The sequence below is a fragment of the Mizuhopecten yessoensis genome, unplaced genomic scaffold (genome assembly GCF_002113885.1).
Source record: "Mizuhopecten yessoensis strain PY_sf001 unplaced genomic scaffold, ASM211388v2 scaffold2329, whole genome shotgun sequence".
NCBI lineage: Eukaryota > Metazoa > Mollusca > Bivalvia > Pectinida > Pectinidae > Mizuhopecten > Mizuhopecten yessoensis.
The window spans coordinates 4302580-4316607 of NW_018404492.1; the positions used below are offsets into that span (position 1 = coordinate 4302580).

Below are 14028 nucleotides of genomic sequence, written 5' to 3' on the forward strand. Positions count from 1 at the left end.
ACAACAATTATAAAATAAGTTATTTCAACTTATATTTAATCACTCTTGTTGGCCCAGATGTTAGCGCGCGTGGCTCTTAGTGTTGGAGGAAACCGGAGTACATGGAAAAACCCACTGAGTCAGCCAGGTAACCCAAAACCTTTTCAAACATGTTTATATTGCCTGGTCTCTGCATCAAGGACAAATGGTTTCGATACAGGGAATAGGAGCGCATGATACCCCCATAAAATATCTATAACAAGTAATATGTATAGCCTAATCCAACCATCCCTAGACAGCACTGGCCAGGACGTAATAAAGATTGGCAGCCAATTTAAGAGGCCGACAGCACAGGCATAGGCAGTTTTCATGTATAGAGGGATTATCATGATTGCGGTTACATTGGCATCGCTGACTCCCTATTGACTGGTATTTCCTCCAATACAATCAATTATTTACGTCCCGAATACGGAATCTTACTCTCATCATAGATATAGATGTATAGCAGACAGGAAACAATCCCTGTTATCTAAGAACGTTCTATTCAACTTTGTTAAACCTTAGCCCGAAGAGAATTTCGAAGATAAAGGAAGCATCAGCGAGTCGTAGTGATCAGCTTGGGTTTAGTTTCATTTTCAGTATCTTTATAACGTCCATCACTCAACAGATACAGACATTTAACGAATCATTGATAACTGAACACACAATGGAGTACAGCCATGCACTTGTCTACGGAAACATTTTTTTCTTCAACTCATTGACTTAATGTTAATACAATGCTGCTTTGTGAACAATTTCTATACTCAGTGATTATCATACCATTTTCTTCTTTTTCAAGTAATAAAAACAAAACAAGTGGATTCCTCTGACTTGGTTTATCAGTGAGGAAGCAAACTTAAGTTTGCATCAGATCCATGCTTACGCAAGGAGGCAATGAATACCGCCCTCAACGCACACGCATGTATAGCTCACGGAGGCATGTCCTTAAATGACCTTAGTTGTTGATAGGAGATTAAACCTGATTCTACTTGTTGTCATGTTAATGCACACGTACTCTATATAAACGTGGTATCTTATGTAATACTACTGGTTCCTTTTGTAAACAAGAACGATTATTGACTTGATGACATAAACTTCCCAGATTTCGTTCGGTACACTTGACCTGACCTGACATCAACCTGCCGACGGTAACGATTTGTCGATGAGAAAACGTGATTCTCATACATTTATTATAATGTAGCTCAGGAGAGGGAACATGGAAATGTTTTTCACTCTTTTTCATCAATCGCATATATAAGCAAGGAATTACAGATCATAAATGTACATTTTGTACAACAACTATGCATGTAAGAAAAAGAAAAATTCCACATTCCTTTTACTTAGTACTGCAGAGCTACTGTACAGATACTGTACATATGACACAGCATATCTTAGTTGGTACAATAGTACATGTATTAACTTCAAAGCAATATCACTATATTAGTTATTTATATGTTTTAAACAAAAACGTTTAACATGTTTACAGTAGCTAGGTGTAATTCTGTCACGAATCCACATCAAAGACATGTGTATATAATACACTGTGCGTGTGGTATGTCTTGTAATCTTCGGATTTGAGTATTAATGTTCTTTATCTATAAACTGTACAGTGTGCTATGTAGACATAGATTTTGACTGAAAGAAGTTTTGTTTTGCTTTTCATTTAAGGTATATATAATAAGACTCGGTTTTTATTTCGATATGCAACGTACGAGTTAACCCTTTACCTACCTGACGCAATTTGGAGGAAATTACCTCGACCTTTCTTCGTAATAATGGATTTCTTTTAATTTGAATTTCAATAACTTATTTACGAAAGTGAATGTGCAACGATGTATTAATATCGATTCATATGTATTACATGTATCGATTAATTGTTTATCTACTCAGAATAATGATTCATATTTAAGACTTTGTCGAGTTCATCACACAACAGGTATAATATTCTGTCCCATGTTTGATTTCGGTGAAAGAGTCCAAACTCATATGCGCAGTATACCATGTTCATTGTTAGTGATGTGCATAGTCCATCTAGTTACCACAGGGAAATTCCACGCCTAAATCATGGCTATGATTAAAGACACATGTACATAGAAAATATAAACCATTTCAGTCTAATCTATATCACCACTCGAATCGTTAAAGCCTGTAGTGTCTCTCACAATGGGGAACAGTGTACTGATTGATACTGCATACACAGTCTTAATCATCATATCTTAAGATGCAAATCATTATCTTTAATTAACATAAACCGGTCTTAAAAGAGTTAATGTGTATGCTGTCTTTCCGACTGGAATGTGATAATCATATCTTGGACCATGGTCAATGTAAGCTCTTATCAAGTAATAACAAAGTAGTATACATATGAACAAGATGTAAGTACGTTTGGGTGTATGTTGTTAGCTGGTTTTGATGAGGAGTTTGCTTACTGTTTTCGTGCCGAGATTCTGGACAGTGCAGTGTAAGATAGCTAGACTGCCCCTTTTCACCGTGTAGTTTTTCTTGGTGGCGAGTATCTCAGGTGTACGGGTGGCATACCCGCGATCCGTGAAGTATCGGTGACCTGTAACGAAATGACCATAATTATAAGATAGATTTCATGCTGACCGCTACCACAATTGAGCTGGACACGTTCATTAACACTGAATGAGATTTTATCAAAGCGATGATCACAACTCAATAAAAATTTGATACGATGATCTTGGTCATTATCAATTTTATCTTGAACCGAAGGCAAAATAGAATATGCCCATCAAAGTGACACACGTCTGCCTCCTCATCCCTATATTTTACAAAATGAATGGAGCAATAAAGATTGTAATCAAAAGATTTGACATTATAAAGCAATATTAAGGCACTATAAATGGCGGACAGCTCTACTGTGACAAAGGAGCGGTGGTATAGCATTCCCTCATACCAATTTATATATACACCCCATCGATTTCGTTAGTATCTGCTCGATAGAATGTCAATGCAACGTTTAAGTAAATTGTATGATTCCTTTACAACTGGAAATTAACATTCTTAACATACTGTACACTATATTTATGATGACATTATCATAACCTCATATTGTTGAAATCGGGGAAAATAATCAAAGTATAATTTCGACAATGTCAGATTTTCATCTCAAGCCTGTGTATTATTGCTAGTTATCACTGATTGGTTGTAAACTAAATAATGTTGGCGTTATAATATTTATTGTGTTATACTGATGTCGTATAGAATGACTATTTTACTGAAATTATACAGTATCACCTATATTGAGCAGTTTCGACTTGCAATGCGTCTATGTACATTATTAACACGTGTATTCGCCATGTTTTAATACAAAAGAGGATATTTGATGTTTTGTACATTTCAATTGCATTTTAAAGTCTTGATGATGCAATGTTTAGTTCCTTCTGCAAACCACTGACAAATAGTGTGTGTAAGAAATATACGCAGTGTTACATGTAAAGCTAATAAGCTATATCGGAGGTATGTGGAATAGCCCTGCCTCATAACCTGCCATCGGGTTATAAAATCTTAAATAACATTGCTCTGATATGGTACTGAAAAGTAGTTTACACTATTACTACTCTCCTTGTAATGATGACATCCCTATAAAGCGAACATCGTTACGTAGTGATCGACGAGTGATGATCCGTGATTGCGTTGCAGAATAATTAGCGTTTGATTCCATCGGCCAATCATCGGTGTTTGCATTATTTACAGAATAATGATGAACGTTTTGTGTTTTGTGTTTTGTTTTTGTACGTGTTTAGAACAGGTATGGTCCATTGATGAAGGTACACGCAATTCCTGATTTAAAGTACATGTACCACAACGCAATAAGGTATTACAACTTGGACACGGCAGCACGACATTCCTCTAAGTCATGTGGTTAATCGGATTCAAAAGTTTACTTCAGGTATCTACAACTGACAGTAAACTGAATCAAACGCTCACTGCTTCATATACCTACACGTTATGTGAAACTATTGGACCATCCTGACTCTGTGTTTTTACGTTAGTTATGCAAATTTATAACGTACATGTTGTTTATTGTAATCTTACAAAACTGACGGGTTTTTTGGGGGTTTTTTTAGGTTGTTTTTTATTCCACATGTTTAAAGGGACAATTTAGTGAAGTAAGTGTTTCTTTTATAAACTTTTCACAACATTCTTCATGAACATACAATTTGATACTCCTTAACTGTACAGCCGTACAATTCAAGCTAACAAAAATGTCCCTCGTACCGAGGTGAGAGGGTAAATTCAAGCTTTATTCACCCTGCCCCTCTGGAATACAAGTACATGCATTTGTTCTGAATCAAAATCATCTTCAAATAGCAACTCAAACATTCTTATAATTGAGTTTCTTTTACGTTTAAACCTATTGATATCGTACTTTCTGTGGTTTGAAATTCTCCCTGCCGCAACCTCTCAGTGAGGCATGCTCTAATTGAACCTATTCGAATTTATTCAAATCCAAATATGAACGGAAATATCTGATATTATGATATTTATAATTCTTACTTGCGATGTATTATGTAAATTCAAGAATGGATTATGTGTGAATTCAAGACTCATAACTGACACTGTGTTTTCGGTTGACAGCGTAGCGCTGTTCACTGAAAGATCGGATGTTCCGCTATTTCGGTCGTAGCCATTTTTATCACCGGCTTTTCCAAACGATGAAACTGACCACACTGGACGTTGGCTTTTGGTCAAGTCATTTCCAACTGCATACATTTTCGTTATAAGGTATATATTTTCAGTAAAAACTGGATTTTCATGTCATTTTACTTTATAGCCCCTTTAAGGAACTTTGTACATGTATATGTATCAGCTACGAATATTTGAAATATTTTCAAGAAAACAAAGGACCAAATCTCCCTTTCCTCTTGAAATAATTATAGATTACAGTAAACTACAAAGCTATCTCAACGCCATCATACGATATCGTTAAGTAACTTTGACGTCGTTGTGCCTGACGTTGTTGTTTGATTGAAGTTTCTCAAAGGAAACTGAAACTTACTCCAGGTTATCATTGGGAATATTTTTCGGTAGGAAATATATAATGTGTATACATAACTATCCTAATGAGCACACCAATACGAATGTATAAACCGGACGTCGATTATTTCAAAGACCTGCATGTCACCCTTATGCCACGCCCATATCCCAACAAAGCGATATCTGATAAAGAGGTGCAGTGTATTTGTATATGTATTCCTTTGAACATGTACATCAAGATGTTTGTACCATAGGCCATATACAATTTTGAAATACACATGTAGTACTCCCTATATGACCTCCGAAGATAATTGACAAGCAAATTTAAAATCGTAGCTCGGCAAGATTCTGTGTTTCTATTTCTTTCCTCTTTATCTGTTTATCCGGAATTTTGTAATCTAAATATGAAAAATGCTGTTCATTTTAGATGGGTTTTTTTTATATCTTTTATCGTTACTTGCATCATATTTATACTAAGAATGTTATATATGTACTTCTGCAGTTTTGAAAGATTGTTTTTCTTATCTTAATCAAAAAACCGTTTACGGACCATTCTGAGAATGTTGTGGAATCTAGGAACATTCCTCTTCATTTTGTATGTCTTTGCCATTAACCCCCTAATCTAGAAGCCATAACTCTTATCAAATATAGGATTTTACCAAGCCTTTGATAACTACTGCCGTACTATGGCTGTTATGAACTACGAAACTACACATAAACAATATCTTCCTATAAGTGTTGCATCAGCAAAAATATATATAACATAGATACTCTTATTATAACCGGTTTTTTGGTCATTCCTTGCCTGCACAAACAGTAGTTATGAGGTGAGCATGTGTTGTGCTATGTATTAACAATTTCTGTATATTTTTTGATATGATATAATTGATAGTATATACAGTGTGTATAAGGTTAGCTTGCATCCTCTGGGGCCAGGGAAGTCGAGGCAGACACACAGATATGTATTCTGCCCCCGAGAATGCTTTGGGTCGGTAAAAATGGGTTATTTAACGCTTATGTTATTATATCAAAATAAAACCTTTCAATGGGTAATTTTCTTGATATAAATGTCGCATTTGATGAAATTAATTGTAAACAAAATACAACTCTCTGATAATAACGTACCCTCGACCATTTTAACGTCCTTTATATTGGCATAGCAAAGTATGGGGAATGTAAAAAAAAATAAAAAATCACTTGACTGGAATAGACTGAGTAATAAATAATAAGAAATAAAAGAAAATATATATTCGAGTAAATAACGACGAAAAGCCATGCAATATGTTCTTACTCTATCGTGTTGTCTCCTCCATATTTGTAATTGACAAACAAAACAACGTTTACAGAGTTCAACGACCCACAACCTATCACTGTTGGTAATTTTAAAGAAAAACCAGTTGCTAAAACATTAAACAAATACGCAAGTAATTCGAACCTAATGAAAATAGACTGAACCGCCGCTGTATCTACAATGGAAGAATAGTAAAAACTGCCAGGGCTCGAGTCACGTCTTTTGGCTTGTCGACTTTGATACGCAATGGTAATCAGTATAACACTCAATGGAGGTTAGCTGTTATCAAATTATATGAAACTATATGTCGACTGGCTTTGTCTAGATGTTAATAGCAACCAGCAAACACCCTCATGGGTATTCAACCGAAGTTTCAAAATGGTAATGTTGATCTTATAAACTGCCGACTAACGGCTCGTTTGAAGATGATATTAATGACATTCGCCTGGTTGTGTAGGCGAACATTCGTTTGTCAAGGCTGAAGGTCACAGGCTGGTTGATAATACAACTAATATTACAGTTACAGCGGAAATATCAGGATGCATTCACATAGAAATGTAGCCGTACAACCCTTTAAGTTGCAGAGCAATGCTTTGCTGATATGTGATGTACATTTTATAGTATGGATCAGAAGGTACAGAAAGTCCTGGACAATTTATTCCACTTACATTGTCACTTGCTAGAATCAATGTGTATTGCCCTTTGAAGCGTTAGTGGTTAAATATTCTACGCCTCATACGATATAAAAGGAGACTGCTTGCATCAGAAATATTCGTCTAAACGTTCATTACGACATTTACGTGTTCATTGTATATCTCAATAACCGATTATTGTCGACATGTGATCACAAAACCAAACGACTTTCACATGACCGCGTACACTATGTCAAACCCGTTATAGATCACAAGATGTGATTGGTCTAACCTCTCACTTCCGGTGACCGCGTTTCCGCCGTGAGAGATATCAGATGTGAGGCTGGGTGACAGCCAACATATTATGGAGACTGAAACGTGAAACAAAAGTCGGCGTTTGATTCATAGCTCAATGATTCACAGTATAGGAACTATTTACACCGAATCAATATATGTTATAGTAAGTGTTGGCGACCAGACAGTTTGTTATGCTCCTTCCTGCATGCTTTACGCTGATACAGTCGGTGTTTAAGGAAATGAGAGTGATGCTCGTGAGTTTTTCTTCAATAAATAATCCAAAATTGCAACAGATACGTTCCTATTGAACAACCGAGACATGTCTAAACTAACCATTGCGTCACCTTTATTTCGAATATTTTTGAACGCAAAACGTCTGCTCCATTTTTATCGGGATATTTCTCTGCGGCGAACGTCATTTCCTGTATATAAACGACACAGCTTCCGGTTGAAAAAGCAAGTGTGAAGACCTCATAATATTAACTTATATATATATGTTTTTTCTGTAAGCTATTTGAAAAACCCTTTTAGAAAAAATACCAGACATATTTATTATGAGTGATGTAAATGTCTCGTGATCCGTTAACGCCTGTGTGCTTTGTCCAGCTTTAATCACTTAGGTAGAACCACAGCTGATTTGGAAGTGTGTTCCATCGGTCAAACTAGGACCATTACTCCGCCTTAATATTACTAGAACCAATTGACACCGGAACTGTGGGAAAACGGAGGAATAGACTGTCCAGGCGGAAAACAACTATTAACGATCTCCAAATATCGACACTCTGGAGTTGTTGACAGTTCTGGATATCAACCAGCTCATGTAACAGTACCAAGGTCGTGCATTAAGCGTAACTGAAAGTCCATTTACATGTAAGATGTATCAAGTTATTAAACGGTATATAAATGACGTATGATTTGTTTTCTCTTATGTGGATATTTACAGCCGTAAAGTATGATTATCTCTCATAACATACAAGTCTATCATGTCATCTGTAACATTACGTCAGGTTAATAGTCTCATTCCCTTCGTCAACATTTACATGAGTGCCGATAAAGCTGATACAAGTATTTTGATTTCCGGATTTAAACGCTGCATCTATACTCTGCCAATATACACAATGTATAGTGAGTGTGAATCTGTGATGAAGCATTTCAGCCCAAATGTGATTTGGAGTGTCTGATTTGGTTAGGGAGTAAGCAACCTCCTCTATGTTTGAACGTTTTAATTTTACAAAAGGATTTCTACAATTTATTTGTACACCATGTTTGTTTCGAGATATCTTACATAACTTGTAACAAGCCATTATGTCACTGTAAGTGAGATTGTTACATGTATGTTGGTCTTTTTCTGCTATACACACAAATTGAAATAGTTTTATTGGTATTAAGTCATTGAACTATTTGTAAACTAGCAATGCAGCAGTGAAAAATGTCTCCGTTGAAATCATATTCTTGTGAATCTTCTCTTACTTTATTTAACATTACCATAATGAACTATAGATTAAATGTTAATCCATTTTGATACAGATGAGTTTATTCATATAAATTATATCTCTCTGGAAACTTGATTTATTCGGCAATTATGTTTTACGTATAAGTTGTGTATGGAAATAAGCTGTTGCATAATTGTATGACTAACATGAAAAGATTAAATACATTGTGATACAATATTTGGCCTATAAAATGTCATCTATCAAAGCGCCATTCGTGACAGTAAGCATACAAATCTACCACGAACATTTCTTGTATATAAAGTGGAAGTTCAGTGTTTTCTCATTCAATAAAATATAACTCCCACGAGTATGGCAGAATACCGATATTTTTCACAATGTTTTTATTGGTATAGTCTGCTATACTAAAACAAGATCATAACTGCGACATGCGTTTCCATTTATAGGATTATTACGGTAGCAACATACAAATATTCTAGGAATATATAAAAGGTCGTAGCGACTTTAATAATGATTAGTATTTATCCCTCTTCAACAAAGCAAAACTTATGCCGAATTATGTGGATTTAATACCTTGCTGAAAAGTAATTCTGATGGCACTACAATAATGAATCATCCCCACGAAATGTCAAAGAGTAAACATATAATATAAACTAGGCAAGATCTTCAGACGAAAATAGACCAATATCGCTAAACGAAATAACACAACCAAAATAATATATATAAATACTGAAGTCTCTGATTTAGCTTTATACAATTAATGTATTCTGTCATTTGGAACAACTGTCTAACAAGAATTCAAGAACAATTAAACACGAGAACTATATATCGAGTGTCCGTTTGTTAGCGGAAGGATAGAATGGCAATCGGCCTGCATGATATATACATAGCAGCAGCCTACAATATGTCCGTCCACGCGCAATACATCACAACGCGGAGGCTGTCTGCTGATAACACCGACAGATTGTTTCGCATGTATCTGTGTTACAGTTGTCGGCTACTGATAGGTGTATCACAGTGTTCATCAATGCAGGTATGATGTGCATTTAACATATGGGTATAGCTTATGTAACCAAACATTCAATAGTATTTGATAGATATTGTTAAGGTAAACACTTATTTTTATAACGTTTATATATGTAGGAGTTCTCTATGTTAAGTTCATCTGAACATCTAAGTAAGATACGTTTTATTCCACATTCGTTATCGTAACCGGGTTTCTAACGCCTATATCCTAGACTGACACATGTCCAAGAATTTGACGATAGACACCATGACGGTTGCCAAATGTGATGCAGGAAATATTCACTCTTCCTGAACATCTGTCCCGCCTCCGGTTTTTGTTGTTCATTGCGTATTTTTGATGGCCCCTTGGTTCCTGTTGTTGTATTTCCGTATCGATTTTGTCCTGTATGATAACGCTGCAGTAATTGCGAGCTACAGACACCTGAAAACCTCCACATTCAGCTTCCCAAGTGAGCACTTCTGTCGGTAATTAACTCATAAGAAGAGGTGATAAAACCGCAAGAATCAAATGTTTGCCAAGCATATTTCATTAAATAGTAATGCCATATGTCAATACGCTGCATGTTTGAGGTTCTACATGTTCATGAAATACGATTACTTAGCGATCATCTACTAGATAAGCTACAAAAGACCAGGATATCTGTGATGAAGGAAATAAAACATGCTTAGTAAGGGGTATTTCTTTGATCCTGAGAGGATTGTAATGTCACCACTCAAGAGCACCGGAACATTTTGGAAAGAAACACAATTTCTTTATCAAAACTAACGACTTTTTAATAACATAGCAAAATAAGACATATATATTTTGGGAAAAATTAGGAATAGGTAATTTACAACATGAAATTAAATCATGATGAAGCTAAACATTTGATTGGAACGCGTTTGCGTTTGTTAGCATTATATTAGCAGGCAATCACAGGCAAGAAACAGGGGATGCCAACTAACCTGGATAAAGGTGGGGAATAACTGGAAGAAATGACCAGTCAATGACCACAGGACACAACGGGAGATGACGTGGAAGGGACAAAACTGTCTGGTGTGTGTCAAATCAGTCAGACAAAATGGTGTTATGACCACTTATCGTCGGCCGTACATCTACAGTTGTAATGATAACACATGGTGAGGACACAAGGTCTGACACCTAATATCCGTCACCAGGTGTTATTACCGGCATCACGATGATTGGTTACTTTGACCTGTAGTGGATGTATTCTAGGTACACCGATACTTTAACTATATGCATACGTATCGTACACAATTAATAGTCCGTATATCTTCTATTTTTCACTATAATAAGACACCTTTATAACATATAAGTTAAAATACTTTTAATATCATTAAATTGGCGTATTACAAAAATATATGTAAATAGAAAAGCTGCAATATCCTCCATACTTTTACTAATTGCTTAAACTAATGTCGATACAATATACTACAAGATAAAATAGTGTATTCAAAGTTTTCTTCGCAAATACCTGGGTTGTCTTGCCCGATATCAGCGATTATCGACGGTCAGATGACAGGTCTAGCAGTATTCCTGGTAGCACTATGCATAAATGATAAGTTCTCTATAATCTTACATATACATTTTTCTCCTATGATAATAACACAGTCACTTCAAAGCATGTTAATGTACATTTTTTAATTCATGTACATTAGAAACATTGTCAAATAAGATTAATAAAATATTAACGATCTCCGATTTATTATTAAGAAATAACAACCAAACGACCTTTGTGCTTATAGCTCCAGATGTTTTATCTTACAAAGTGTGAGGAGATTTTGACTGTAAAAAATGAAACATGCCTGGTGTGAAAATTTAAAATTGTAAAACATGCTACGGCAGTGTTACATAACGTGTGAAGTTACCCTTTCGTTAACAAAGGGATGCATCCCACGCAAAACAGAAATAAGAGGAGAAAGAGACGTCATCAATCTTTGTTTCTGTCGACACTAAGCTTAATCTACAAGGGAGCACTACTCAGGGTAATTTGACAGAAACGCGACGCCGGCTTGGAGTCGTTTGATTTTTTTCTGAATGTACGAATACTCAAAACACACGAAACATGTTTAGCAAAATATTTACTAAGGTGCTAACAGAATGGCAACAATCAACATGGAAACATTATGGAAAGTAGCCGTGCGAAAGACAAACAGTTGATGCTAACAGTGTATACATGTCTACTGTAATTTCACCATAACAATAATGAGAATTCCATTTTTTTTGGTGTTAGGTTTGATACAGTTATTTTCTCAACGAAATGTGGTAATAAATATCAGGAGAGAGCATTCGTCTTCCTTTGCAAAAGATATAAATTGCAAAGGATGAGTGTCTATAAGGCCCTTTTTTGGGCCCCGGTATATTCCGATTTTCACCTCCCTAATTTGTTCAAAGATGTCCTATTGTATTACATGTGCAAAAACTAAGGTAAGTTTGACCGAAAGTGGGGTTTTTTGGGGTACCAAAAGGTGTAGGGTAAATCACAAATATAATTTTCTGTTTTCAAAACGAGCTTAAAATCCCAAATCGTACAATTTCTGTATTTAAAATCATGTGTAAATTTAACAGGCATATTTAAAAGAATGAAAAATGACAGAAATTAAATCGTCAATTCAAGATTGTTTATATAAAACGAAGGATTAAGTCAGGGAGTTGTTTTAGGGTATTTTTCAAATAATACAATACTAATCTATATGACTTGGTCTCTCTTGGCGTTTTCTCTCTGGCTTTTGGGCAGCCTAGCATGTCATACGAACCTCTGACTACTTTAAACACTTTACTGGGCCTGTTTAATCATTATAATGAAATATTTGGTGTTAGACAAGGAGATGCACTCTAGTCCATGTACTCCAAAACACAAGAAAAAGGTTGTTCTTTAAGTAAAAAGGCAAGGAATAACAACTACTATTTTTAAGGATTTTGGTATGTCCCGGTCTGTAAACGGAACCTCTTGTCTTCCTCAACTTTGCGAACACTCAACATTGAAACTGAAAGTGAGGTACTCCCAAGCAAGTTGCTAGAAAAAAAAGTAGAATTATAGAGATCCAAATTATTGCAGTGGGTGCAGCAGATTTATTTTTGTAACTTTTGTGACCTCAAATAGTGGGTACCAAAGCAAATCCCCAATTCTGCATTGGTTTCAACATTAATTTTATCAGGTATATACATGTAATACTGTACGATATTATGTAACTTATAAGTGTGATGTACGGTTAGGACAACGACAACCACGATATTGTGGCAGTGAAAAGTGCAACCCAAAAACCTACAGTTAACTATATCAGTGTGTATATGTGATTGCTCCCAGATGTCGCGACATTAAATTCCCCGGTTCTTTGCTGCATATTACATGTAACTCCATGCCCGTGTATACCAGCTGTACCTTGTACAACATAACGAATGCACTCTGCTTGCAGACTACGCAACCTCCTTGGTTCTTTCATGACATTTCCCCACACCGATCAAACCAGAAACTCATATCACAATAGTCAGACCACTGTTTAGCCTTCACCATGTCTGACTTACAATTGTACTTAATTTCACATTTTTTATCCGTAAAGCTTCCTAGTTTGTAGTTGTGGAGAGGAGGAGGTTGATAACTCTTAATTCTTGTTTGTGTGTTGACGCTCTGTTATACTGTAACCCTAAGTTTTCATAGCTGTGAAGAGTGCTACCGAAGAATTAACAGTCTCTGTGGTATCTGATTGGGAGATACACAATGTATCAAACATGTTCTATGTTGTGTGATTTAATTCAGTAAAAATATGTTATTGTATCTTCAGTAGTATCGAAATCCCACATACACTTCCTATTGGCACGAGAGTTGCCAGATCTGGAATGAAATTCGGATATCCTTGTTATTGATATTCCAAAATACTCGTCGTGTGTGATGGTAACATAAAAACATAGTTCAATATTCAGTAAAAGTATTAAATATTGAATAGTAATCTACATTTTGTACAACGCCGACAAGATTTACGGAACAAAGAGCTGACTTGGCACCGTGGGTGATGAGTCGCGAGCAGCAAAAAGAAGAAACAATTAAAAGGTTGTACGCTGTCTTGAGAGTATCACGGTTTTATAAATCACAAAATATAGAAGTACATTGGATAGAATATTTTCCCCTCTCAAAATCGAAAATACACATGAAAAATGTGGTAGAAAACGGTTTTTCATTTTATGGACTAAACTGAAAAAGGACAATGTTCAGTAAATGTCCCTGATCATCTGAGTACGAGTATCGGGGTCGTTCCTACTACACTGAACCACCTACTTCTACACTGAACTACCTCCTACTACACTGAACTACCT

At 35.7% G+C, this 14028-nt stretch overlaps 1 protein-coding gene across 2 annotated transcripts in view; it reads right to left on the minus strand.

The window, feature by feature from the left end:
- LOC110445637 (zwei Ig domain protein zig-8-like) overlaps positions 1–14028 on the minus strand; it is an 86308-nt gene that overhangs the window by 21528 nt on the left and 50752 nt on the right. For both annotated transcript variants that reach the window (XM_021490349.1, XM_021490347.1), the window contains exon 3: positions 2448–2581. In XM_021490349.1, the coding sequence (XP_021346024.1) occupies positions 2448–2581 (134 nt within the window). The remainder of the gene's footprint in view (positions 1–2447; positions 2582–14028) is intronic.